This window comes from Rana temporaria, chromosome 5 (genome assembly GCF_905171775.1).
Source record: "Rana temporaria chromosome 5, aRanTem1.1, whole genome shotgun sequence".
Classification (NCBI taxonomy): Eukaryota; Metazoa; Chordata; class Amphibia; order Anura; family Ranidae; genus Rana; species Rana temporaria.
The window spans coordinates 119236043-119261911 of NC_053493.1; the positions used below are offsets into that span (position 1 = coordinate 119236043).

Here is a 25869-nt window from a genome sequence, read left to right on the forward strand (position 1 = left end):
TAGATTGACAGCAAACCCAGAGCCAAAAAACCTGGTTCTGATTTCTGTTTGCGCAATTTTTTGCAATTTCAGGTGTGATTTGCATAGATATCTGCCCATGAAGTCGCACAGACGTCGGCCAAGTTGCACTGACTGATTTCAAAATCGGATTCGGTGTGAATGGGGGCTTAACACCGCTTTAAATCTCTCTAACAATTGCAAAGCTTCAATAAAAACGTTTTTTTTCCATTTTTTTTTTTTTAACTAAAAGAGGGGGAAAAAAAGGATGTTTTATTGTTTTTTGTGTAGAACCATTTCGCTTCTCACTTGTATCCTTGCCTAGAATTACAGGCCATGAGAGAAAACTCCCCTCATGGCTACAAAGATGGCAATAACAGCTGGTAATGATTTAACCTATTCCTACGCAATCCAAAGCAAAAACATGTGGCAGGTGATCTGTTTTTATAATATATACATTTATCTGCCACTTTATTAGGTACACCTTGCTAATACCGGGTTGGACCCCCCTTTGCCTTCAGAACTGCCTTAAAGCGAAGTTCCACCCTAAAAATGATCTTTCTATTAACAGCTTGCCTTTTAATGTAAAAATAAATAAATAATGTTTTACTCACTTCTATCTGGCTGCTACTAAGCAGATTTCGTAATCTGCCTTGTTCCTGGTCCTAGGTGGTTCAACTTCCCGTCTTAAGACCCCCTTGCCTCCTGGGAAACAATGATACTAATTTCACAGGAGTCTCTGGGCATTACTGTGCCTAAAAATCGCCCAGCGTGCACCTCTCCCTGAAAACCAGGAAGTAAAGGGAACTGGGCTTCACATGCCCACACATATGATGGATACGGCCGCCACAACATGAGTTGGAGGATATGAAGTGTTTGCAATGATTTCTGGAAAGATTGGGGAGCTATCAATATGTTTTAGGGACTATTTAATGTGATTCATTTTAGCTTGCAAAAAAAAAAAATGTTTGCCCGGAACCCCGCTTTAATTCTTTGTGGCATAGAATTCAAGGTGTTGGAAACATTCCTCAGATTTTGGTGGCCAGCCCGTCTGGCACTAACAACCTTGCCAATAAATGAAAAGCCAGCAACTACACATACTGCAGCTGCTGGCTTTTAATAATAGGACACTTGCCTGTCCTGGGGTCCAGTGGTGTCGGCACCGCAGCTGATGTTTCCATCAGCTGTCGGGTGCTGCCACCAACATTGCAGGTAAGGGAACCAGGCAGCGTAGCCTTACGGCTTCACGCTGGGAACCCTAGTGCGTGCGCGCAAGGCCCCGCTCCCTTCTCCTACTGGCCCGACGACTGGGAGGAGGAGGGAGTGACGTCACGGGCCCCATCGCCGACTCCCAGAAGTGGGAACAGGATACCTGTCAAAGACGGGTATCATTCCCACCCTCCCTCCTGAAAGGTGCCAATTGTAGCACCAGGGGGGAGAGGAGACAAATGAAGGGAAGTTCCACTTTCTGCTGAAAATCTCAGCATGTCGTCTTCATCACGTCTAGATTCTTAAATGCATTGCGTTGCTGCCATGTGATTGGCTGCCTAGCGATTTGTGTATAAAACAATTGAACAGGTAGCCTGTGAATGTAATGTTATTACATTTGTATTTATTATAGAAAGCGCCTGTCAGAATTTCCCTTTGGTTTCAGTTGAGTGAAGTTTTCTCTACTTTGCTCCATGTACTGTACATAAAGGCATTTGAGTTAATCTTGTGTAAGAAGTCGGTGGTCTGAGTTTATGTAAGGTTCCGGTGATGTTGCATGATGTGTTCTAGGCGTGCACAGCATACACTAAACACAAGGACAGTCCTTGACCTGTTGTGACACCATATTCACCACAAGTTCTAAAATATGAAGAAATGTTTATGAAGTTGCATATCTTGAGCCACAACCCACATCACTGTTCATGTAAACACCAGATAGGAAGAGAGAGAATGGAAAATATAGGACAAAGGGCGATTTCCAATTGGATTATTTCGCTTCTTTTCAATCGCAATCCATTTGTCCATTTTCTGTGCTTTTTTTTTTTTTTTCTCGTATTACTGTGCATCCTCTTGTTAAAGCGGGGCTTGTCAAATTGTCTTTGAATCTAGGAGCCATCTAACAAAAAAGTTATGAGATATATATATATATATATATATATATATATATATATATATATATATATATAAATTATTTTTTTTATTTTTTAGCTGTAACATGGGTAACAGTTCCTATTTAAACTCCTATCAAAGTCCCAGCCTCTTGGATGCCCTTTTTTGTTTCATTGGGGTTGTATTCTCATGAAACACACTTTGATAGAATGCAGCGTTCCTAGGCTTAATGTCACTTTACGCCTAGGTTCACACTGTAGCGATGCGGGAACCAGCGCTGGTTCCTGCATCGCATCTCTTCCACAGGCAGTTCACACTGCCCTCTCTGAACCGCTGCGGGTGTCAATAAAATGTTAATGACACCCCCAGATCACCTCAGACACCCCACAGATCCAAGTGTGAACTGTGGATTCGGACAGGGATTGGATCGCATGGGTGAGAAACCCCTGCAGTCTGATTCCTGTGCGGAGAAAAAAAGTCCCTGCACTGTTTTCCTGTGAATACAATGTATGGCTGAACTTGCACTGCACAGATATTGCATGTAATCGGCACCGCAGTGCGGGTTGCGAATCGCATGCAATGTCTGATATCGCACAAGTGGTGAACCTGGGCTAAAGGCTTGTAGAAAAAGAAAAACCTGTATAGTTTTGTAATGATATACGACGTGAGGAATTTGCTATGTATTGTGCTTAAGTGTGCACAAATTTTTTTGATATGTAAGTGTTTTCAAGTGTGCTTTTGCCGTTATTTTGAGAATTTTCCCCTAGGGACATTAGGAAATATGAACTATGCATAACATACTCCTTTTTTTTCTTCTGTGTTATAGGTCAGGATGGCTTAGTAACTGGCTCCCAGCCTGGTGTCCCACATCTGGGGCTCATCTAAAGGAGGCTGAAGAGAAAATGCTAAAGTGTAAGTTATATTGAACATGTGGAATTAACTCTTCAGTGTTGATGTGAATTTTAGAAATTGTAGATAGAGTTCAAGAACATTGCTTTCTATTTATCTGTGTCATGGTGTGGTAAGCCAGAAGGTCTAATAGTTCTCATGCAAGTGGGACGAGGTAGTCCTGGTATCGCTTGTCTCTCCCTTTTTGTTTGGCTGTTTCTCCCTTTTTTCAATGGCATAGCTGATGAAGTGACATTGCAGATCTTTGAGGTGAGCCCTTGGGTATTCAGAAATTGTGGGTTGCGGTGGCATCCTTCCTGGGCTTAAAGACCTAGTACTTCTATAAACCTAATTTGCAAGAAATCATGATCTCAAACATAACTTTTCTATAGTCTTCAGTTTTGATCCCTAGGCTGTCAATACATACATGCATACATGCATACATGCATACTGTGGGGGCTTTGGAATCAAGAGACACTGGTTAGAGCTCTGATTTGGAAATATAAATAGCGTCGCTTTGTTTAAAATTTTTCAGAGGAAACCATACAGGGCAATTATGCAATAAATATAATAATTGTCATATGATCTTCATCAGATTTGCTCTACCTATTATTGTTAAAGGCAATTTACTCCAAATTGTCTCCAATTGCTTAAACCGTTTAAATTGTGGGCTTAAATTCCACTCCACATATGTATTCGCTAGTGATGTAACTTACATCTATATACATGTACACCTAAATAATTAAATACAGAAACCACACCTATCTGAGAGGCAGATGTTGGCACCAAGGGGTCCACAGGTAAAATAACTGACTTACCCCAATTAATTTTAAATCCTGAGAAAGAGCCATACATATTAATTAAAGACATCACTGCCCTTAAAGTGGAGGTTCACCCGGAAATGTTAATTTTTAACCTTAGATTAATGCTCATTTTGTCAAGGGGAATCGGGTGTTTTTTTTTAAATCTAAGCAGTACTTACCGTTTTAGAGAGCGATCTTCTCCGCCGCTTCCGGGTATGGGCTGCGGGACTGGGCGTTCCTATTTGATTGACAGGCTTCCGACGGTCGCATCTATCGCGTCACGATTTTCCGAAAGTAGCCGAACGTCGGTGCGCAGGCGCCGTATAGAGCCGCACCGACGTTCGGCTTCTTTCGGCTACTTGTGACGCGATAGATGCGACCGTCGGAAGCCTGTCGGAAGCCTGTCAATCAAATGGGAACGCCCAGTCCCGAAGACCATACCTGGAAGCGGCGGAGAAGATCGCTCTCTAAAACGGTAAGTACTGCTTAGATTTTAAAAAAACTACCCGATTCCCCTTGACAAAATGAGCATTAATCTAACGTTAAAAAAAAAATTTCGGGTGAACTCCCGCTTTAAAGAAGATTATGTATCTCCCTAAAATAACAATGTATCGTCTGCATATAAAGCAATCTTATTCTCTCCTAAAGATCTACGAAATCCAACAATATTAGATGATTGACGAACAGCTGCAGCTAAAGGTTCCAGAGCTAAAGCAAAAAGTAAAGGTGATAATGGGCATCCTTGTCTTGTTCCTCTTTGCAGTGAGAAAGGCGCCAATATATGCCTATTTACCTTCACCCGTGCCACCGGGGCAGCGTAAAGGAGTTGTATCCATCTTATAAACTGGGATCCAAAACCAATTTTTTCTAAACCATGCCAAGTCCCATTCTATGCTATCAAACACTTTTGCCGCATCCAGTCACAATATAGCCCTATTGCCCAAGTTTTCAGATGGGACCTACAAATTAAGAAATAGGCGCCTTAAATTCACCGCAGTATATCTATTTGGAATGAAACCAGACTGATCTATATGCACAATCTTGGATGTTACTTTCATTAGTCTAATGGCTAACATCTTTGCCAATAACTTCACATCCGATGTAAGTAATGATATTGGGCGGTATGATTCAGGGTTATTCAGTTTTATCTGGTTTTAACAAAACTGTAATAATTGCTTCCTTCATAGAGGGTGGAAGATGACCACATTCCATTGCTGTATTAAATACCTCCAATAATTCAGGCAACAAACTGACTCCATAAACCTTATAGACTTCCCCGGTAACCCATCTGCGCCTAGGGCTTTATTATTAGGTAAGCTGGCAGAGGCAAAACTGGAGTTCCTCTAATGTCAAAGGCTGGTCCAACATTTCTGTCAGCCACTGACAATTCTGTTAATAGAATTAAGAAATAATTGCAGTTCAGTTTCCTCAAAGGATACTTTACTACTATACAAGTTTTTGTAAAAATCAAAAAACACTACTGAGCTCCCCAAAGTAGTGTGTACAGTTTCAGTTGGTGAAATTTGTAATTCTACTACTTGTGTCATAGGTTTCTGAGCTTTAACTATTGTTGCCAAAAGGTGGCCCTTTCTGAGCTTTAACTATTGTTGCCAAAAGGTGGCCCCATCCTCAAAATAAGGTTGCTGAATAAAAAACCTTTTTGCTCCGCTTTTTTGCAGGAAAATTCTGTATAAATCTGTTGGTTTTGTATCCACTCCTATTGTGTTTCTGTGGTAGGGTTCAATATATTGAAAAAGTGGATATTACCGCGCTTATCAGGGGGGGGTGGGGAGGGGTGGGGGTACAGCTGCGGCACTGAAAGGTGTATCAAACCATACGTAGTGATAATGGGGGAGGTAGTGCTGCGCTAATAAGCGGTGGATGGACAAGTGGATGGACAAGTGGGGAGAGGGAATGGAGGGTGGTATAACTGTGATTGGGAACAGTGTAAACAAAATGGCATAAAAGTAAAAGTAAAAATAATCGGTGAACGATAACAATACTAATGCAAATCACATAACTCCACAAGTTCCTCTTAATGTGATGAAATACATAGTAAATAAAGTGATAGGTGGTGCAAAATAGATTTTATGTGTAACACAACACCCAAATAACTGTGATGGGTAACAATAGTAAGCTGGTGATAAAAGGTCCATAAAACAGGACTTGAGCAATATCAGCAAGAATATAAATAATAATTTAAAAGTCCAAAAATAAGAAAAGTGCTAGTGTAGGTCCGAATATGAAGTGAAGAGGGGATGGATATCCAGTGATCCTTTTAAAATGAATGAGGATGTCCCCTTACCTTACTGCTGTAAGGTAACAGCATATAAATCCAACCACATTAAATGGTTATCCGAATGGGCTCTGATCCAGAAAAGACAGGTCCTCCTTGGAAGTCTCGTCCCAGGTTGGTCAGTATCTCGCCCCAGAGAAATAAAGCATCGATAGTGTGATACCGTTTTATAAAACTTTAATTCTCATAAGAAATAGACGAGGGTACTCACATATTTTAAAATACAAGTAGGCATGTAAAAAGAGGGGCAGTCTGTCGCCAACGTCACCTCCGGTACCTCTAAGTGGACTCATGCGCATTCGTCACTAACATGTGACTTCCTGAGGAGTCACATGTTAGTGACGAATGCGCATGAGTCCACTGAGAGGTACCGGAGGTGACGTTGGCGACAGACTGCCCCTCTTTTTACATGCCTACTTGTATATTAAAATATGTGAGTACCCTCGTCTATTTCTTATGAGAATTAAAGTTTTATAAAACGGTATCACACTATCGATGCTTTATTTCTCTGGGGCGAGATACTGACCAACCTGGGACGAGACTTCCAAGTAGGACCTGTCTTTTCTGGATCAGAGCCCATTCGGATAACCATTTAATGTGGTTGGATTTATATGCTGTTACCTTACAGCAGTAAGGTAAGGGGACATCCTCATTCATTTTAAAAGGATCACTGGATATCCATCCCCTCTTCACTTCATATTCGGACCTACACTAGCACTTTTCTTATTTTTGGACTTTTAAAATATTATTTATATTCTTGCTGATATTGCTCAAGTCCTGTTTTATGGACCTTTTATCACCAGCTTACTATTGTTACCCATCACAGTTATTTGGGTGTTGTGTTACACATAATATCTATTTTGCACCACCTATCACTTTATTTACTGTGTATTTCATCACATTAAGAGGAACTTGTGGAGTTATGTGATTTGCATTAGTAGGGTTCAATATATATTGAAGTTCGGCCTTTGAAACCTCTTTAGTCACTAAGCGTTCCCAAACCTTAGGCCCCATACACACGAGAGGATTTATCCGCGAATACGGTCCAGCGGACCGTTTCCGCGGATAAATCCTCTCGAGGATTTCAGCGGATTTCTCTGCGATGGAGTGTACTCGCCATCGCATTGAAATCCGCGCCGAAATCCTCTGGCGATGACGTGTCGCCGCGATTATGACGCGGCGACGCTGTCATATAAGGAATTCCACGCATGCGTCGAATCATTACGACGCATGCGGGGGATCCCTTCGGACGGATGGATCCGGTGAGTCTATACCATGGGTCTTCAAACTACGGCCCTCCAGTTGTTCAGGAACTACAATTCCCATCATGCCTAGTCATGTCTGTGAATGTCAGTGTGTTACAATGCCTCATGGGATGTGTAGATCTACAACAGCTGGAGGGCCGTAGTTTGAGGATCCCTGGTCTATACAGACCAGCGGATCCATCCGTTGGGATGGATTCCAGCAGATAGATTTGTTTAGCATGTCAGCGAATATTCGATCTGCTGGAATCCATCCCAGGGGAGAAATATCCGCGGAAACAGATCCGCTGGAGTGTACACACCATAGGATCTATCCGCTGAAACCCATTCGCTGGGATTTTTCAGCGGATGGATTCTATCGTGTGTATGGGGCCTTAGACCTTTTTTTTTAATCCTTGACATTTGAGAGATAAATAAACCTTTCATATAGGCTTTTAAAAAATTCCAATACATCCCTGAATATACAGAAGGCTTATTATCAGTACTATAAGTTAAAATATCATGCATTATTTTTGCATGGTCGGAGTTAAATCTAAAGCAAGCTTAAGAACCAACGGTGAGTGATCAGACAATCCTCCAGCTGTATAGGTCACCTCAGATATCACGGGTAACATCGCAGAGGTGGCTAATGCCAAATCTATTCTAGATGGGGTCCCATGGGTGCTAGAGAAACAAGAAAACTCATTAGAGTCTAGCATTCTCCAGACATCCATGAGGCCAACCTCCCGAATATTGCCAGCAAAAGAGGTACATACTGGAGCCATTGGTGTGGCAGCCAGGTCAAATATATCCAAGGAAGGGTCGAGATGGTTAGTTATTAAAATCACCTACTATTAACCAGGGGACATAAGGGACATCAGTTTATCAGAAGTAAAATGTATTCTTTAAGTACCTCTGAGGTGTGTGTGTGTGTGTGTGTGTGTGTGTGTGTGTGTATGTATTACACCTAACACACATGATTTTTCTGTATATTGGTTTAACCCTTTCATGCCTAAGCCTATTTATGACATTTGGTGTTTACAAGTTAAAATCCATATTTTTGGCTAGAAAATTACGTAGAACCCCCAAACATTATATATATTTTTTTAGCAGATAATCTAGAGAATAAAATGGCGATTGTTGCAATATTTTAAGTCACACGGTATTTGTGCGGCGGTATTTTAAACACAACTTTTTGGGAAAAATTTACTTTCATGAATTAAAAAAAAAATGAAAAAGTAAAGTTAGCCCAATTTTTTTGCATAATGTCAAAGATAATGTTACGCCGAGTAAATAGATACCAAGCATGTCACGCTTTATAATTGCACGCACTCGTGGAATTGCAACAAACTACGGTACCTAAAAATCTCCATAGGCGATTTAAACTTTTTTTTACGGTTACCAGGTTAGAGTTACAGAATAGGTCTAGTGCTAGAATTATTGCTCACTCTGACGATCGCGGCGATACCTCACATGTGTGATTTGAACACGTTTTCATATGCGGCCGTGACTTTCGTATGCGTTTTCTTTGTTGCACAAGCTCGCGGGGAGAGGGGGGGGGGGCGTGGCGCTTTAAAAATTTTTTTTATTTTTTTATTTTTTTTTACTTATTTTTTTTTTATATATAATATTAAATTCCTTTGCACTTCAAAGTATTCAGATCGGCGAAAACTGCGATTCTGAATACTGTGTACTTTTTTTAAATCTGGCGCCATTGGCAGCCGAGAAACCCGGAAGTAACGTCATGACGTCGCTTCCGTGTTTTCAATGCGGACACTGAATCAAAGCCGTTTACAGGTTTGTTTCAGAGTGCGCCTGGACGATGGAGGCGCCGGATCGGGGATCGGGTCTCCTCTCTTGGTGGGACGGGAGGCCCGGTCAGAGCGGCGAGAGGCGGCGGGAGGGGGGGATGTCCGCTCTCGCTCCTCCGGCATAACAACCGAGCGGCTTTTAGCCGCATCGGTTGTTATGTTTGGATAGCCGATCGCCAGCTCTAAACAACGGTACCGGGGTGATGCCTGCAGCTGCAGGCATCATCCCGGTATAACCCCCGAAAGCCGAGGACGCATATATGCGTTCCGTCGGCGTGAAAGGGATAATATAAAAAAAATAGCTATCTTTAGTGTCTATTTGTATCTGTCTGCAGGAGAAATCAACATCATTTGCTATCAATATAGATATTCCTCTAGAATATGTAGTATAAGTAGAATGATATTGCCTACTATATTGTACGCGCTTCAAATATTTCAATTTATGTAAATGAATCTCCTGCAGGCAGATAATAGACGGAGAAAGCTGTTTCGATGTGATAAACCTAGCTTGTCTCTTTCCTGGGTCGCTAATGCCGCGTACACACGGTCGGACATTCCGAAAACCAAACCGTGGATAATTTTCCGACGCATGTTGGCTCAAACTTGTCTTCTCTTGCATTTGTCGCACAAATGTTGTCGGAAATTTCAAACAGTCGCTGGCTTTAACGGCGTGGCTGTTGAGAGCCAGGTGTTGAAGGGCCGAGGTCTGTCGGGCTCGGTGATCTCTACCATGCTACGAGCACGGAAGTCCACTTCACGAAAGATTTACCATCGTACGTGGAAGGCCTACATCTCTATGTGTGAAGAGATGAAGTGGCACCCCTGTACATACGTGATGTCCCGGATTCTGCTGTTTTTACAGCGTGGAGTGGATCAGGCTCTCGCCTTAAGTACGGTTAAGAGTCAGATCTCGGCTCTAGCTGTCAACTTTCAGCGACCCTTGGCAGCGCACTCCTTGGTGTGTACGTTTGTGCAGGGGGTCCGGCATGTGGCCCCTCCTGTGCGTCCTCCACTGCCTCCATGGGACTTGAATTTCGTTCTTTCGGTGCTTCAAGAAGCTCCGTTTGAGGACATTCGGAAGATTCCTTTGTTGACTCTGTCCCAGAAGGTGGTTTTTCTGGTGGCAATTACTTCGGTCAGACGGGTATCTGAACTGGCGGCCTTGTCTTGCAAGGCTCTTTATTTAGTCATCTATGAGGATAAAGTGGTGCTGCGGCCGCAGCCATCATTCCTTCCAAAGGTTGTTTCGGCTTTTCACATTAATGAGGACATCGTTTTGCCATCCTTATGTCCTCGGCCGAAAAACCCGAAGGAGGCCACTTTGCATTCCTTGGACGTGGTTCGGGCCCTACGGGTGTACTTGTCTGCTACGGCTCCGTTTCGGAAGTCGGACTCACTGTTCGTGTCAGTGACTGGTCCTAAGAAAGGTCTGGCGGTCTCGTCGGACACCATTTCTAGGTGGATTAGACAGGTCATGCTCCAGGCCTATGCTCTAAAGGGGCGGGCGCCTCCCTTTCGGGTTACGGCGCATTCGACCAGGGCGATTGGTGCCTCTTGGGCTTTCCGCCATCAAGCGTCTGTCTTACAGGTATGTAAGGCGGCGACCTGGTCGTCAATCCACACCTTCTCAAAATTTTACAAGGTGGATGTGAGTGCATCTTCAGATGCCTCCTTTGGCCGCAAGGTTTTACAGGCGGCAGTTTAAGGTTGAAGTTCCTCCGTTGAGGAACTCTGGTTTGTTTGGGGTGAAGCTTGGTTTGCTGTTTTTTTCCCACCCCCTCGAATTTTTTTGACACTGCTTGGGGACGTCCCTAAGGTCAATGCTGCTGTGTCCGTCCATGAACGGAAGAGAAAATAGGATTTTTGTAATCGCCGTAAAATCCATTTCTCTGAGTTCATGGACGGACACGGCACCCACCCCCCTTTGTTTGTACTGCTTGTCTACGAACTGAGGCTGGATGTTCCAGAGAGTGGGATGTACCCGGGGGACATGCCCCCTGGGAGGTGCTGTACTGAGAGAAGTGTTTTTAACACTTAGGGCCAAAATCTCATGGGAGATACGACCGGCCGGACTCAGAGATACGCCGTCGTATCCATGCGCCTGATTCATAGAATCAGTTACGCATAGATTTCCATTAGATCCGACTGGCGTAAGTCTCTTACGCCGTTGGATCGTAACTGCATATTTACGCTGGCCGCTAGGGGCATGTACGCTGATTTACGCGTGTAAATTAGCTAGATACGCAAATTCACGAACGTACGCCCGGATGACGCAGTACATTTACGCCGTTTACGTTAGGCTTTTCCCGGCGTAAAGTTACCCCTGCTATATGGTGGCGTAAGTGCGGCGTACCAATGTTAAGTATGGCCGTCGTTCCCGCGTCAAATTTTGAATTTTTTACGTCGTTTGCGTAATTCGTCCGTGAATGGGGGTGGACGTCATTTACGTTCACGTCGAAACCAATGTCCTTGCGGCGTACTTTGGAACAATGCAAACCGGGAAATTCCACGGACGGCGCATGCGCCGTTCGGGTGAAAGGTCAATCACGTCGGGTCAAGTCTGATTTACATAACACACACCCACCTCTTCACAATTTGAATTAGGCGGGCTTACACAGGCCTATTTACGCTACGCCACCGCAACTTTCTTTTAAGAATATGGCACTTGCCTGTAAAAGTTGCGGAGGCGTAACGTAAATAGGATACGTTACGCCCGTACAAAGTTACACCATTCTACGTGAATCTAGCCCTTAAAGTGCTGTTTTTCTGCCTAGTCTCTCCTGAAAGGAAGGTATATAACCCCTAAGGTCAATGCTGCTGTGTCCGTCCATTAACTCGGAGAAATGGATTTTACAGTGAGTACAAAAATCCTATTTTTTCTGGCTTTAGTTTTTATTAAAGCTGATTTAGAAAAAGTACTCAAATAAGGAGTTTTGGCTTCACTTGTCACATGTTTCATGCACAAATATTGAAGCTGTAGGCTGCCAGCTAAATTGTATTTTCAAAGCAGGTCCTCAATGGAATCATATACTTCTCTCAATACGTTCTGTTTTTTTTTTTCTTTTTTTACTCTAATAACTTGAGACAAATCGGTGGACAGATTTCTCTGCATGTGGTCAGCGTATTGTGACAGTTAACATTGTGACATGGAATTAAGAGACATTTAGGTCAGTGTTTGTTTTTTTTAGGTCGCGGTTTGCTGGAGATTGGGGATTAGCTTCTGCTGTGAGAACAAAAGACACCAAACAAGCCTGTCTGAAAATGTTAGCTCTTCATTTTTCACTTGCTAAAATGACGATTTTGTGATTTTACAGGGTGGACAGTAGGAATGAGGGTTATTGCCATTTAATTATGTTTATTCATGACATGTTTTTTGTATTATAATGTCCGACTTCTGTGCAGCTCCTGACAGAGAAACAGTTCTTGTCATTGCAGATTTTCTCTAGCCATTCACTTTTTTATTTATTTATTTATGTGAATGCCAAAATGGGAAAGTGTAATGTCAGGGTGGATTTCATTTTAAATCAACTTGATTTTAAATCCTAATTTTGTAAGGAGCAACTGTCATCTCTGTCCTGCAGCGGCTCCTCCTCTGACCCGCTGTTGACTCGCCGACAGTCTCATTCACTTTAATGGGACAGCTGGTGATGCGGCAATGATGCAACAAGGTGAGGGACGTGGCGGCAGCAGGTGAGTGGATGCCCGCTAACAGGTGCTGCCATGATGGATCTGAAATGATAGGTGCTCTTTAAATGTAAGGACTTATTCTTGCTAATGGTTAGAATCTTTAATATTTGAAGACAAAATGAAGGTTTCCGATTTTTGAATAATAAGCTGTCAAGTTAGTAAAACCTCAATATCAGAACCGATTCAATCACACAGTTTGTAGTGTACATAGATTTGCAAAGCAATGGGATAAAGGAATATTTCTGAACTGTTTTGTCTCATGGTTACTGTGAAATTGTATGAATGCATCAATGCAATGAATGTTTTCTCAGCTTAGATTCGTTGAGTTTACCAAAAATGTAAACCTTGCAGAATATACAGCTCCATGCTACATAACTAAGCTCCATTTCATGTTGAATACACTAAATTATTATGGTATCCTAAATAGAAAGCTATCTTTGGTAGATTTTTTAACCCAAAAGTATTTAATTAAAATATATTTCATAATCCAAAAAAATATATATATTTTTTTTATTTAATCATTGATTTGTATCCACTATTAAAGTGATTGTAAACCTTTTGATTAACCACTTAAGGACCGCCTACCGACGATATAAACGTTGGCAGAATGGCACAGCTGGGCACAGGCCTTTTGGGGGCCCAGCCATGGGTCAGGCGTGCATACGACCCGGTCCGAAGTTCTGTGACCGCGCCCGCGGGACCCGATCGCCGCCGGTGTCCCGCGATCGGTCACATGAGCTGAAGAACGAGGAGCCACACCCCCCTAGAGTAATAATCGCTCCCTTAGGGCACACTTAACCCCTTAGCGCCCCGTAGTGGTTAACCCCTTCACTGCCATTGTCATTTTCACAGTAATTCGTGCATTTTTATAGCACTTTTCGCTATGACAATGGTCCCAAAAATGTGTCAAAAGTGTCCGATGTGTCCGCCATAATGTCGCAGTCATGAAAAAAAATCGCTGATCGCCGCCATTACTAGTAAAAAAAAAATTATAAAAATGCCATAAAACCATTCCTTATTTTGTAAACGCTATAACTTTTGCGCAAACCAATCGATAAGCGCTTATTGCAGTTTTTTTTTCTTTTTTACCACAAATATGTAGAAGAATACGTATCGGCCTAAACTGAGGGAAAAAAAATGTTTTTTTTATATATTTTTCTGGGGATATTTATTGTAGCAAAAAGTAAAAAATATTGCATTTTTTTTTTCAAAATTGTCGCTCTGTTTTTGTTTATAGCGCAAAAAATAAAAACCGCAGAGGTGATCAAATACCACCAAAAGAAAGCTCTATTTGTGGGAAAAAAAGGATGCCAATTTTGTTTGGAAGCCACGTTGCACGACTACGCAATTGTTAGTTAAAGCGACGCAGTGCCGAATCGCAAAAACTGGCCAGGTTCTTTACCTGCATAATGGTCCGGGACTTAAGTGGTTAAAAAAAAATGTTTATACTCACCTGCTCTGTGCAATGTTTTCGCACAGAGCAGCCCTGATCCTCCTTTGGGGTCCCCCTTCCAGCTGCTCTGTCCATTGACACAGACTGTGGGACTCTGCCCCGCTCCCATGTCCCATGCCATAGGCTCCCGCTACTATCGGTCTGTCCAGTGAGGAGGGCGACAGTGGTTGGAGCCACTGTATCCTATGCAGGGCTTTTTTTCTCAGACAATAGGTGCAGGAACTCCCCCTTTCTGAGTCCCCCCTCTTCCTTGTCCCTATCCACCTCCGAGCACCATCCCTTGGTTCCATCCCATACCTACCTCCCAGTACCACGCCTTTTAGACAATACAGAACCAAGTATCATTTTGTGGTGCTAAGAAATTGTATGAAATTTGGTAATGATATCAAGAAAATCAGTAAAATAGATCCCCTGCAGCCAGAAAAAATAGATCCCCCTAACAACAATGAACCACCCACAAAAAAAAATCCAACCCCAACAACAAAAGACTCAGTACAACCAGCCTTAATAGACTCTCTTGGAGCCATCAACAATAGACCCCTCCCCCAACAACTGACCCCCCAGCAACATAAGATCCACCCCAGCAACAATAGATCCCCCACCAGCAACAATAGACCCCCCTGCAAATATAGATCCCCTCCAGCTAGAATAGATCCCCCAGCAGTGAGCATCAATACCCTGCATCACACCACAGCACCCCTTGCCATTACATACAGTCGGTCCAGGAGGTGCCGGAACTGCGTTCCCCCGCTGAAAAAAGCCCTGATTCTATGTATCCTATGTATTAGACCCTATTCACACCTGAGCGTTTTGTAGCTTGAAGCAGCGAAATCGTGATAAAATTACGCAACTTTCTGCCTGAAAATGCTATGCTCAGGTGTGAATGGGGCCTTAAGGTGAAAAAACTTCTGTCACTGACCGCCCCCCCCCTGTTTTACTCACCTGAGTCCTGTATTCCCCCGCCGGAGACGCGCACTTCCCCTTTGCCCATTGTCTGGGCTCTTGATTGGATAGATTGATGGCAGCCCAGCCATTGGCTCCTGCTGCTGTCAATCAAATCCAATGACGCGGGGTGTCGGGGCCCAATCCTGCACTCTGCATCTATGGACGCAAATGCTGGACTCGGGAGAGCGCCGCAAGGAATTCTCCCGGGAGAGCGATTCTCCTAGGAGGTTATACGATGAGGGGAGGAGCTACAAGCTTCGGCAGGGGAGCCCAGGGCCACTCTGTGTTAAACTTACTGCACAGTGGAAGTATGACATGTTTGTTATTTAAAAAAACAAAACCTTACAATGACTTTAAACTGAACTAACACCCTCCCCAGCCCCCTGGCCTCCACTTATTTCTGTGGGTGATGAGCAGTCAGTCTCCATACAGGTGGTGTAGCGGTTCGGGGATTAGAAATCCCCCCCCCCCCTTCTCTCTGCAACACTTCAGAGCTCTGCGCCAATACTGACCAATAAGAGCCATTCTAATCTGTCCCAGAGGTCCTGCAGAAAGAAGAGGGATAAGAGTGGGCATTTCCAATACCAAGACTGCTACACCGGCTGCGTGGCCATTGATCGCTCATCACCCACGGAGGTATATACAGCATGGAACACGAGGGGTAGGGAGGGTGTTGTGTGTTCTTCTTTTTTCTTTTTCTTTTTTTTATAAATTGTGCAATAAGAGTGCTTATTATTTATTTTTTACTTTTCAGGTATAACAAGTTCCTACAGCAACGAACATGTATTACTGTCTGGAGGATACCAAATCTGGACCTTGTCATTCGCACAACCGCTATCACAGAAGACTCCACTAGTGTTACTCCATGGGTTTGGAGGAGGAGTTGGACTTTGGGCACTCAATTATGAATCTCTTTGTCAAAACAGAACTGTCTATGCTTTTGACATCTTGGGATTTGGACGCAGTAGCAGACCTCATTTTGAAATTGACCCTGAAAAGGCAGAGATGCAGTTTGTGCAGTCAATAGAAGAATGGAGAATTGCAATGGGTCTGGATTATATGATTTTATTAGGGCATAACCTGGGAGCTTATTTAGCTGCAGCTTACTCTTTGAAATACCCTTCAAGGTAAGTTGTCTAATAAAGAATTGTGTTTTAACCACTTCAGCCCCGAAAGGTTTTACCCCTTTAACCACTTCCATACAGGGCACCCCCTTCCTGCCCAGACCAATTTTTAGTTTTCAGCGCTGTCGCACTTTGAATGACAATTGCGCGGTCGTGCGACGTGGCTCCCAAACAAAATTGACACCCTTTTTTTCCGACAAATAGAGCTTTCTTTTGGTGGTATTTGATCACCTCTGCGGTTTTTATTTTTTGCGCTATAAACAAAAGAAGAGCGACAATTTTGAAAAAAAAACACTATCTTTTATTTTTTGATTTAATAAATATCATAATTTAAAAAAAAAAAAAAAAAATTTCCTCAGTTTAGACCGATCCGTATTCTACATATTTTTGGTAAAAAAAAAAAAAAACGCAATAAGCGTATTTGATCGGTTTGCGCAAAAGTTATAGCGTCTACAAAATAGGAAATAGAATTATGGCATTTTTTTTTTTTTTTTTTTTGTGACCGTGACATTGCGGCAGACATATCGGACACTTTTGGGGCCATTTACATTTACACAGCGATTAGTGCTATAAAATGCACTGATTGCTGTGTAAATGTGACTGGCAGAGAAGGGGTTAACACTAGGGGGCGCTGAAGGGGTTAAATATGTTCCCTAAAGTGTGTTCTAACTGTTAGGGGGAGGGGGAGTCACAAGGGGAGGAGATCGATGTGTGTTCCTCTGTACTGGGAACACACATCAGTCTCCTCACCGCTGACAGGACATGGATCTGTGCGTTTACACACACAGATCCATGGTCCTGCCGTGATTGTGGGTAATCGCGGGTTCCCCGGCGGACATCACGCGCACCGGGTCCCGAGGAATGCGGCGGGCGGCGCCCCCTAGCGGACGGAAAAGCCAGGACGTCATAAGACTTCCAGTCTGAAGGACGAGAGGTCCCCACCGACGTCATTTTACTATGGCTCGGTGGGGAAGAGGTTAATGACCATTTTTTTTGTGGTATTGCGTTACTTTAACTGACAATTGTGCGACGCTGTACCCAAATAAAATTGATGTCCATTTTGGTGGTATTTGATCACCTTTTTTATTTTTTGTGTTATAAATTAGCTTGCAAAAAAGTTATCGCTTCTACAAACTATGGGATAGATTTATGGCCTTTTTTATATATATATATATATATATATATATATATATATATATATATATATATATATATATATATATATATATATATATATATATATATATATATATATATATATATATATATATATATATATTTTTACAAGTAATGGCGGCGATCAGTGATTTTTAGTGAGGCTGCAACATTGCGGCAGACAAATCGGACGTTTGACACTTTTTTGGGGACCAGTGACAACAATAAAGTGATCAGTGCTAAAAATATGCAGTGTTACTGTACTAATGACACTGGCAGAGAAGGAGTTAACATCAGGGGCAAACAAAGGGTTAATTGTGTGTTTAGCTGGTGCTTGCTAACTGTGTGGGGGGATGGTCTGACTGGGTGAAGACAGAGATTGGTGTTCCTGCTTAGCAGTAACACAAGATCTCTATCTCCTCCCGTGTCGGAATGATGATCTGCTTTGTTTACACAGGCAGATCGCTGTTCTACCGGGAATGATCACGAGTGGCCGGCAGAGATCGGGTCCGCCGGACCCGCTGATTGGCACCCCCTAGCGGCTTTTTCACTAAATCACGTACAGGTAGTCGGCCAAATTTCATGCTCAAAGCAAAGGTGCATGTGTTTCTTCCAGACGTGTGCGGTATACCAGCTTAAAACAAGTCCTGCATGGTTTCTCTCTGCAGGCGTGTCCTGTAAAATGTCACTGCTGCTCTTTCTCTCTTTGTGCAGGGTGAGTGACCTTGTTTCTGCCCCCTGCTGTTGTTTTCTGCAGACAGCGTAGTGTAGTGGATGGGTCAACAGGGTCCCTCCCACAGCTCTGCTCTCCACACAGGCTACATACACCACAGTGATGAGGTCGCTACTACTCTTACAAGGTAATATCTTGGTTTATAAAGGAAATTTTTGCACACAGTGTGGATTTATAACCTCTGTTTTTAAATGAGAATCGACTGCCTCAGTATTTAATTTTAAGTTGACAGTGCTTGGATGAGGTAACAGATTGTTGTACGGATTTAGTGGTGATCTCCATCAGAGATCCCTGCTTTGTCTGCTGCTATAGAGGCTCAGTCATTTTTGCTATTTCTGCATCCCATTTAAAGAGCACATACAGCGTTAATCCCTGTACACACTGGCAGAATGTCGGGAGACCTTTGCCGGTACAAAACATACCGGTCGACATTTTGCCCGTGTGTATGTTGGTCTGTCTGACGGCCGGCTTCTGTTGGACGCGCATGCTGGAAAACCTCAGCTGACCGACTCTCGATCAGCACTCTCAGCCAATGGCAGAGAAAGCTGTTCGGAGTGTTCTGATGGGGGGATTCCCCCATGTCAGAACACAACAGCTCAGTGGGGGAGATCGCTGGACTAACCTTGCATGGTTAGTACAGCGACTCTGACAGTCGAGCTGTCAGCTTTATCTCATGCAACCCAAAAACTGTAGTGTGTACCCAGCTTTAGTGTATTGAGAATCTTGTATGCAGCAACTTTCCTGCATGCGTCTCCAAGAGGATTCTTAACTTTGACAAAAAAACAACTCTATTAGGTGGATTCAGAAAGACTTAGGCTGGCGTATCAGTAGATACGCCAGCCTAAGTCTGAATCTGCGCCGACGCAAATTTAAGCGTATTCTGGTAACCAGATACACCTAAATTAGGCTCAGATACGAGCGGAGTAAGTGTCTTACACCGTAGTATCCTAAAGTGTACTTTTTAGGCTGACCGCTAGGTGGCGCTTCCATTGCGGTCGGCCTAGAATATGTAAATGAGTAGATACGCCGATTCATTCTATGCATTAAGGTGAAAAAACATCTGACAATACCGCCCCCAGCCCCCCCGTTTTACTTACCTGACCCCTTGAAAGTCCCGCGCTTGCCCCCGACATCCTCTTCACCACTCAGCCTGGCCGTTGATTGGTTACAGTGGATGGATTGAAAGCAGAGCAGCCATTGGCTCGCGCTGCTGTCAATGACATCCAATGACGCGTTGCGTCGGGTGGCTGGGCCGAGTGATACATTGAGCTGCTATGGCCGCTGGCTGTATCACGGAAGCATGCCCATGGTGTTGAGTCCTTGTGGGGGGGAGCCGAGACAGCCGCCGAGGGACCCCAGAAGACCAGGTTCGGGGCCACTCTGTGCAAAACGAGCTGCACAGTGGAGGTAAGTATAACATGTTTGTTATTTAAAAAAAATATATCTTTAGTGATCCTTTAAATCAGGGGTGTCCCAACCTTTTGATCTTTCTGGGCCACATTGGAAGAAGAGGAATTGTCTTGGGCCGCACATAAAACACACTAACAATAAGGATAGCTGATAAGCAGAAAAAGTTAGGCAGATCGCAAGTTAACGGTTGCTGATCTACATAATGTACCTGAGTAATAAAACTTAATTTTTTTTTTGTTATTCTAAAAGTAAAAGAGTGCAACGTAAAACTATTGCGATAAAAAAACAAACGTATCAATCTGTTTAGATGACTGTAGTAGGAATTCTCATGGTGCTCATCAGATATTTTGGTTCTGATTTTGCCCTTCATGTGCTTCATCCTTGAAAATAGTTGCTCACACATAGGTGTTGCTGAAAACTGATGACCTGAAATAAGGCATGATTGTGAAGAGCGACATATTTTTTTCTTTTAGAAGATAACATGTACAAGTCCAGTAAAGAGACACAATTGCGAAAGGCAAATACACTTTGCACTACAATGCTGTAAATCTGAGGGGTAGATCTGAAATGAGGGGAAGCTCTGCTGATTTTTATCATCCAATTATGTGCAAGCTAAAATGCTGTTTTCTTTATCGTACATCACGGGACACAGAGCGGCATTCATTACTATATGGGTTATATGGAGTACCTTCAGGTGTAGACACTGGCAATCTCAAACAGGAAATGCCCCTCCCTATATAACCCCCTCCCATAGGAGGAGTACCTCAGTTTTTACGCCAGTGTCTTAGGTGTTAGTCATGGTTTAGCTTGCCTCCGCATCCTTGGGATTAGGTGAGCTACCGGTTCTGTCCAAAAAAGCCTCAGCGCTAAAGTGGTCAGTAACCGGACCCCAAACCCTTGGGGTATAGCCCATAATGCTTTTCTTTTTAGAGAGCTGGACCCTGGGCCCAGAACTTAGAAACCTTTGGGTACCTAAAGTTTTCTGTTGCCAGGGTGCTATATGGGCCCAGGACAGTGGATCCTTCATAGGAACCCAGGGCCTGAAGGTCTAGACATCCCCACGGAGATGGGGGAAGATTGGGCCTCTTGCTTGGCAAAGTCCTGCGGCATGGAGCAGGTAAGTGAGGGGAAAACTTGCGGAACTTGGTTCTTAGCAGGTTTTTTTTCTGGGGGGTCACAGGGGACATGCCTAAAGTTATGCACTGCATCTGGCAAACTAGTCACATATCATAAAGATAGGATGGCTCTCTATGTATTATTCCCCATAAGATGTGACCTCCCTTGTAGTGTTGGAAAAGCATTGAGTGGGGCCTGTGTTATATAAAAATATATGTGTGTGTCAGAGAGCTTTGCTTACCTGCAGGCCTCCAGGCGATGCTCCATTCAGTCTTCCTCCTCAGAGCCTGCAAGCAGGCAAAACGCTGACCTCCTCATGGTTCCAGGCTGCAGGCTGCAGTTTGCTGGAACAGAGAGGTCCCTTCCTCCCAAAATCCCCCCCCCCTCCCCCTGTCGGGAGGGGCATTTCCTGTTTGAGATTGCTGGGGGGGAAGGGCGGGTCAGTGGCTTAAAGGAAGGGGCGGCCCTTCCTTGTTTGTTCCATTCAATACTTTGGAACTGAGGAGAAAGACCAGAGCGGCAGCACGGGGCGCCGAGGACACACAGTGGCCAGAAAGGATATTGCAGTCTTCAGAGGACTGTTTTTTCAAGCCTAGAAATAGGCTGTTTCTTTTCCATCTCATAGTTTTTCTTTGCAATACTACTCAGGGGGACAGAATGTTTTTTCTTTCCTGGATTTGAAACAAAAACGAAAAAAAAAAAAAAAAAAAAAAGTCATCTAGGGGAGAGGAAGCATTTTTTTATCCCCCAAACAGGTGTTTGGACAATTAACTTTTATAGTTCCAAATACCAATAGGTAGCAGGTGTACCTCGGTATTGTACCATGGTATGCCGCTGTTTTCCCTACAGGGAGCCTTGGGGCCATCGGGATCTGGGGCTGGAGCTGACGCGGGTCAGTCCAACCCTAAGATGGTCACGGAGGAGGTATTACTCACCTCTTCAAAAGAGATGCAGAAAGCATGGGAAAAATGAGAGCCGCAGCTATGCGGGGCAGTAAGCGGAATAGATCTCCGTCGCCCGAGCGCGGACCCTCAGAAGAGGAGGTCCTTTCCTCAGGGGAATTGGACGACCTCTTGGACAAGGACCAAGTAGGTTCAGGGATCGAAGACCCGGATACAGAGGAGTCTGGGGCAGTCTCCCTGAGGGAGAGCTGGTGGATTCAAGGATTGTCGGACTTGGTCCATAGGGCATTCAACTTGCCAGTACCAGATCTCCAGGTATCGACGGTTTCAGCTTTGGGCTCACTGAGGGCGCCTCAAAGCAATGCTGTGTTTCCGATCCATCCTCTATTAGAGGGAATTTTGTTCCAAGATTGGAACAAGCCAGATAAGATCTTCTTACCACCTAAAAGGTTCTCTGTCCTATATCCTATGGAAGAAAATTTTTCCAAAGGATGGGCTACTCCTGCAGTGGACGCAGCCATCTCATGTGTTAACAGATCGTTAACATGCCCTGTAGAAAACATACAGGTGTTCAAGGATCCAGTTGATAAGCGCTTGGAAGCACTACTTAAGAACTCCTTCACTACTGCAGGGGCAGTAGTACAGCCAGCTGTGGCTGCGATTGGGGTCGCTCAAGCATTATCGGATCAATTTAAGCAGATGCTTAAACTTATTCCGGCCCAGCAGGCAGAAAAATTTTCGGATGTCCCTAAGGCCATATGTTTTACGGTAGACGCAATCAAGGATTCTATCCAGCAAGCGTCACGTTTATCGTTATCCCTTATCCATATGAGAAGACTCTTATGGTTAAAAAGCTGGGAGGCTGAGCCCCCATGCAAGAAGCTCCTGGTAGGGTTCCCCTTCCATGGAGGACGACTCTTCGGAGAAGACCTAGATAAATACATTCAGACCATTTCAAACGGCAAGAGTACTCTCTTGCCAACTAAGAAGAAGGTTCAGGGACCTGCGTTTAAACGACAGTATTCCCCTGGGCAGGGGCCCTCTAATGCCAAGCAGTATCGACGGCCTCCTGCAAAAGCAAACTTCGGCTTCAACAGCAGATCACAAGGACAGGCTGTTAGAGGCAAAAGGCAGTGGTTTCGCAAACCAGCAAAACCGGCCCCAAGCCAACCTTATGAAGGGGCGCCCCCACCCACGAAGGTGGGGGGAAGGCTGCGACTCTTTTCAGAGATTTGGGAAGCCAGCATTCCCGACGAGTGGGTACGGTCTTCCGTGGCCACAGGCTACAAATTAGATTTCCTAAGGTTTCCTCCTCCTCATTTCCAGAAGTCGAGGATCCCAAACGATCCGGAAAAGGGAGCCGCATTAAGATCGGCATTAGATCATCTACTTTCCCAGGAAGTAATAGTAGAGGTACCAGTCCTGGAGGGGCTGGGTTTCTACTCCAACCTATTCATCATCCCAAAATCCAATGGAGATGTCAGGCCAATTTTGGACCTAAAGATGGTAAATGCATATCTAAAGATCCGCTCATTTCGGATGGAATCCGTGCGGTCAGCAGCTGCCACACTCCAGAAGGACGACTTCATGGCGTCCATAGACATAAAGGATGCCTACCTTCATGTTCCAATTTATCAGCCACATCAAAGATATCTACGCTTCATGGTGGCTTCGCGTCACTTCCAATTCGTGGCGCTTCCCTTCGGGTTGGCTACGGCCCCCCGGGTGTTCACGAAGGTCCTAGCTCCAATCCTAGCCAAACTAAGGATCCAAGGGGTCACGATCCTAGCATACCTGGACGACCTCGTCTCCCGGCTTGGAGCGAGCAGTGGCCCTCACGGTCCAATACCTCGAGAGGTTCGGCTGGGTCCTAAATCGAGAAAAGTCAGCTTTCCAGCCCACAAGGCAGTTGGAATATCTCGGCATGAGATTAGACACAGAACAACAAGGAGTGTTCCTACCTCTGAGGAAGGTAAAAGCCATCAAGGAATTAATCCTACTGGTTCTAAGCAAGAAAGAACCGACTATTCGCCTATGTATGAGGTTACTAGGCAAGATGGTGGCCACATTCGAGGCGGTACCATACGCCCAGAGCCACACTCGCATCCTACAGGCAGCCATCCTGTCAGCATGGAGCAGAAGGCCACAGGCCTTGGATATCCCGTTGCCGCTCTCATCAAGAGTCCGACAAAGTCTGTGTTGGTGGTTAGACCCTCAGAATCTACTGAAGGGGAAGTCTTTCAGCCCAGTGGCTTGGAAGATAGTGACCACAGACGCCAGCCTGACGGGCTGGGGAGCAATTTTGGATGGTTGCACTCGCCAAGGTACTTGGGCAAAGCCAGAGAAGCAGTTGCCCATCAACATCTTGGAGCTCAGAGCTGCTCGACTAGCCCTCAGGGCTTGGACGTCAAAATTGCAGGGGTTCCCGGTGAGAATTCAATCAGACAATGCCACGGCCGTGGCATACATAAATCACCAAGGGGGAACCAGGAGTCAAGCCGCTCAGAGAGAGGTGAGCTTGATTCTCCTATGGGCAGAGGCTCATGTGCCCTGCATATCGGCAATATTCATTCCAGGAGTGGACAACTTTCAGGCGGACTTCTTAAGCCGCCAGACTCTATGGCCGGGGGAATGGTCTCTGCATCCACAAGTCTTTCATGCACTCTGCCAAAGATGGGGAGTGCCGGACGTGGATATCATGGCATCGAGACTCAACAAGAAACTAGACAGGTTCATGTCCCGCTCAAGGGATCCGATGGCCTGCGGAACCGATGCGTTGGTTTGCCCTTGGCATCAGTTCAAACTTCTTTATGCGTTTCCCCCGCTCCAGTTACTACCCCGCCTGCTGCGCAGGATCCGGGTGGAGCACATACCAGTCATCCTGGTAGCTCCAGCATGGCCCAGAAGGGCATGGTACTCACTAATCTTAAGGATGGTAGTGGGAGACCCTTGGACTCTTCCTCTACGGCCAGACCTGCTATCGCAAGGTCCGATCCTCCACCCTGCCTTACGGCATCTAAATTTGACGGCCTGGAAGCTGAATCCCTGATTCTCAGGGGTAGAGGTCTGTCTCAGAAAGTAATCTCTACCCTAATCAGAGCCAGGAAACCGGTCTCTAGGGTGATTTATTACAGGGTCTGGAAGGCCTATGTAGGCTGGTGTGAGTCCAAGCGATGGCTTTCTCGCAAATTTACCATCGATAGAGTATTAAGTTTTCTCCAGCTAGGAGTGGATAAAGGATTGGCATTAAGCACAATCAAAGGACAGATTTCTGCTCTGTCAGTGTGGTTTCAGCGGCCGCTGGCCACCCACTCGCTGGTTAAGACCTTCCTTCAAGGGGTCTTGCGTATTAGACCTCCAGTTAAATCCCCGCTTTGTCCGTGGGATTTAAATCTTGTTCTGTCAAGTTTACAGAAACAACCGTTTGAGCCGTTGGCTGATATTCCTTTGGTTCTACTGACAAGGAAGTTAGTATTTTTGGTTGCCATAGTTTCCGCAAGAAGAGTTTCGGAGCTGGCAGCCTTATCCTGTAAGGAACCATATCTTGTTTTTCATAAGGACAGGGTCGTTCTCCGCCCTCATCCTTCCTTCCTTCCGAAGGTCATATCCAGTTTTCATTTGAACCAGGATTTGGTATTACCATCCTTCTTCCCTAAACCTACTTCCAGAAAGGAAGGGTTGCTGCATACCTTGGATATTGTCAGGGCCATGAAGGCCTATCTTAAAGCTACAAAGAAGATCCGGAAGACAGATGTGCTGTTCATTCTACCGGATGGGCCCAAGAAGGGGCAGGCAGCTGCAAAGTCCACCATTTCTAGGTGGATTAAGCAATTAATCACTCAGGCCTACGGCTTGAAAGGGTTGCCTCCTCCAGTATCATTAAAGGCTCATTCTACTAGAGCCATGGGCGCCTCCTGGGCAGCACACCACCAGATCTCTATGGCTCAAGTTTGCAAGGCGGCAACCTGGTCTTCTGTCCACACGTTTACAAAATTCTACAAGTTGGACGTAAGAAGGAATACTGATACTGCCTTCGGGCAGGCAGTGCTGCAGGCTGCAGTTTGAGACCCTCGGATTCCGGGGGCTCCTCTTGTTCGAGTTAAATTTAAAAATTTTATTTTTCTCAACTAAGTTGGATTTATTATGATTTGAGTATATCTCTAAATTAAATCCTTTTGTCTTGGAGATGTTCTCCCTCCCCTCATTGTAAG

The 25869-nt window shown here is 44.6% G+C and overlaps 1 protein-coding gene across 2 annotated transcripts in view; it reads left to right on the forward strand.

Moving 5' to 3' along the window:
• ABHD5 (abhydrolase domain containing 5, lysophosphatidic acid acyltransferase) overlaps nt 1-25869 on the forward strand; it is a 70759-nt gene that overhangs the window by 26151 nt on the left and 18739 nt on the right. For both annotated transcript variants that reach the window (XM_040353070.1, XM_040353071.1), the window contains exons 2-3: nt 2921-3006; nt 15973-16345. In XM_040353070.1, the coding sequence (XP_040209004.1) occupies nt 2921-3006; nt 15973-16345 (459 nt within the window). The remainder of the gene's footprint in view (nt 1-2920; nt 3007-15972; nt 16346-25869) is intronic.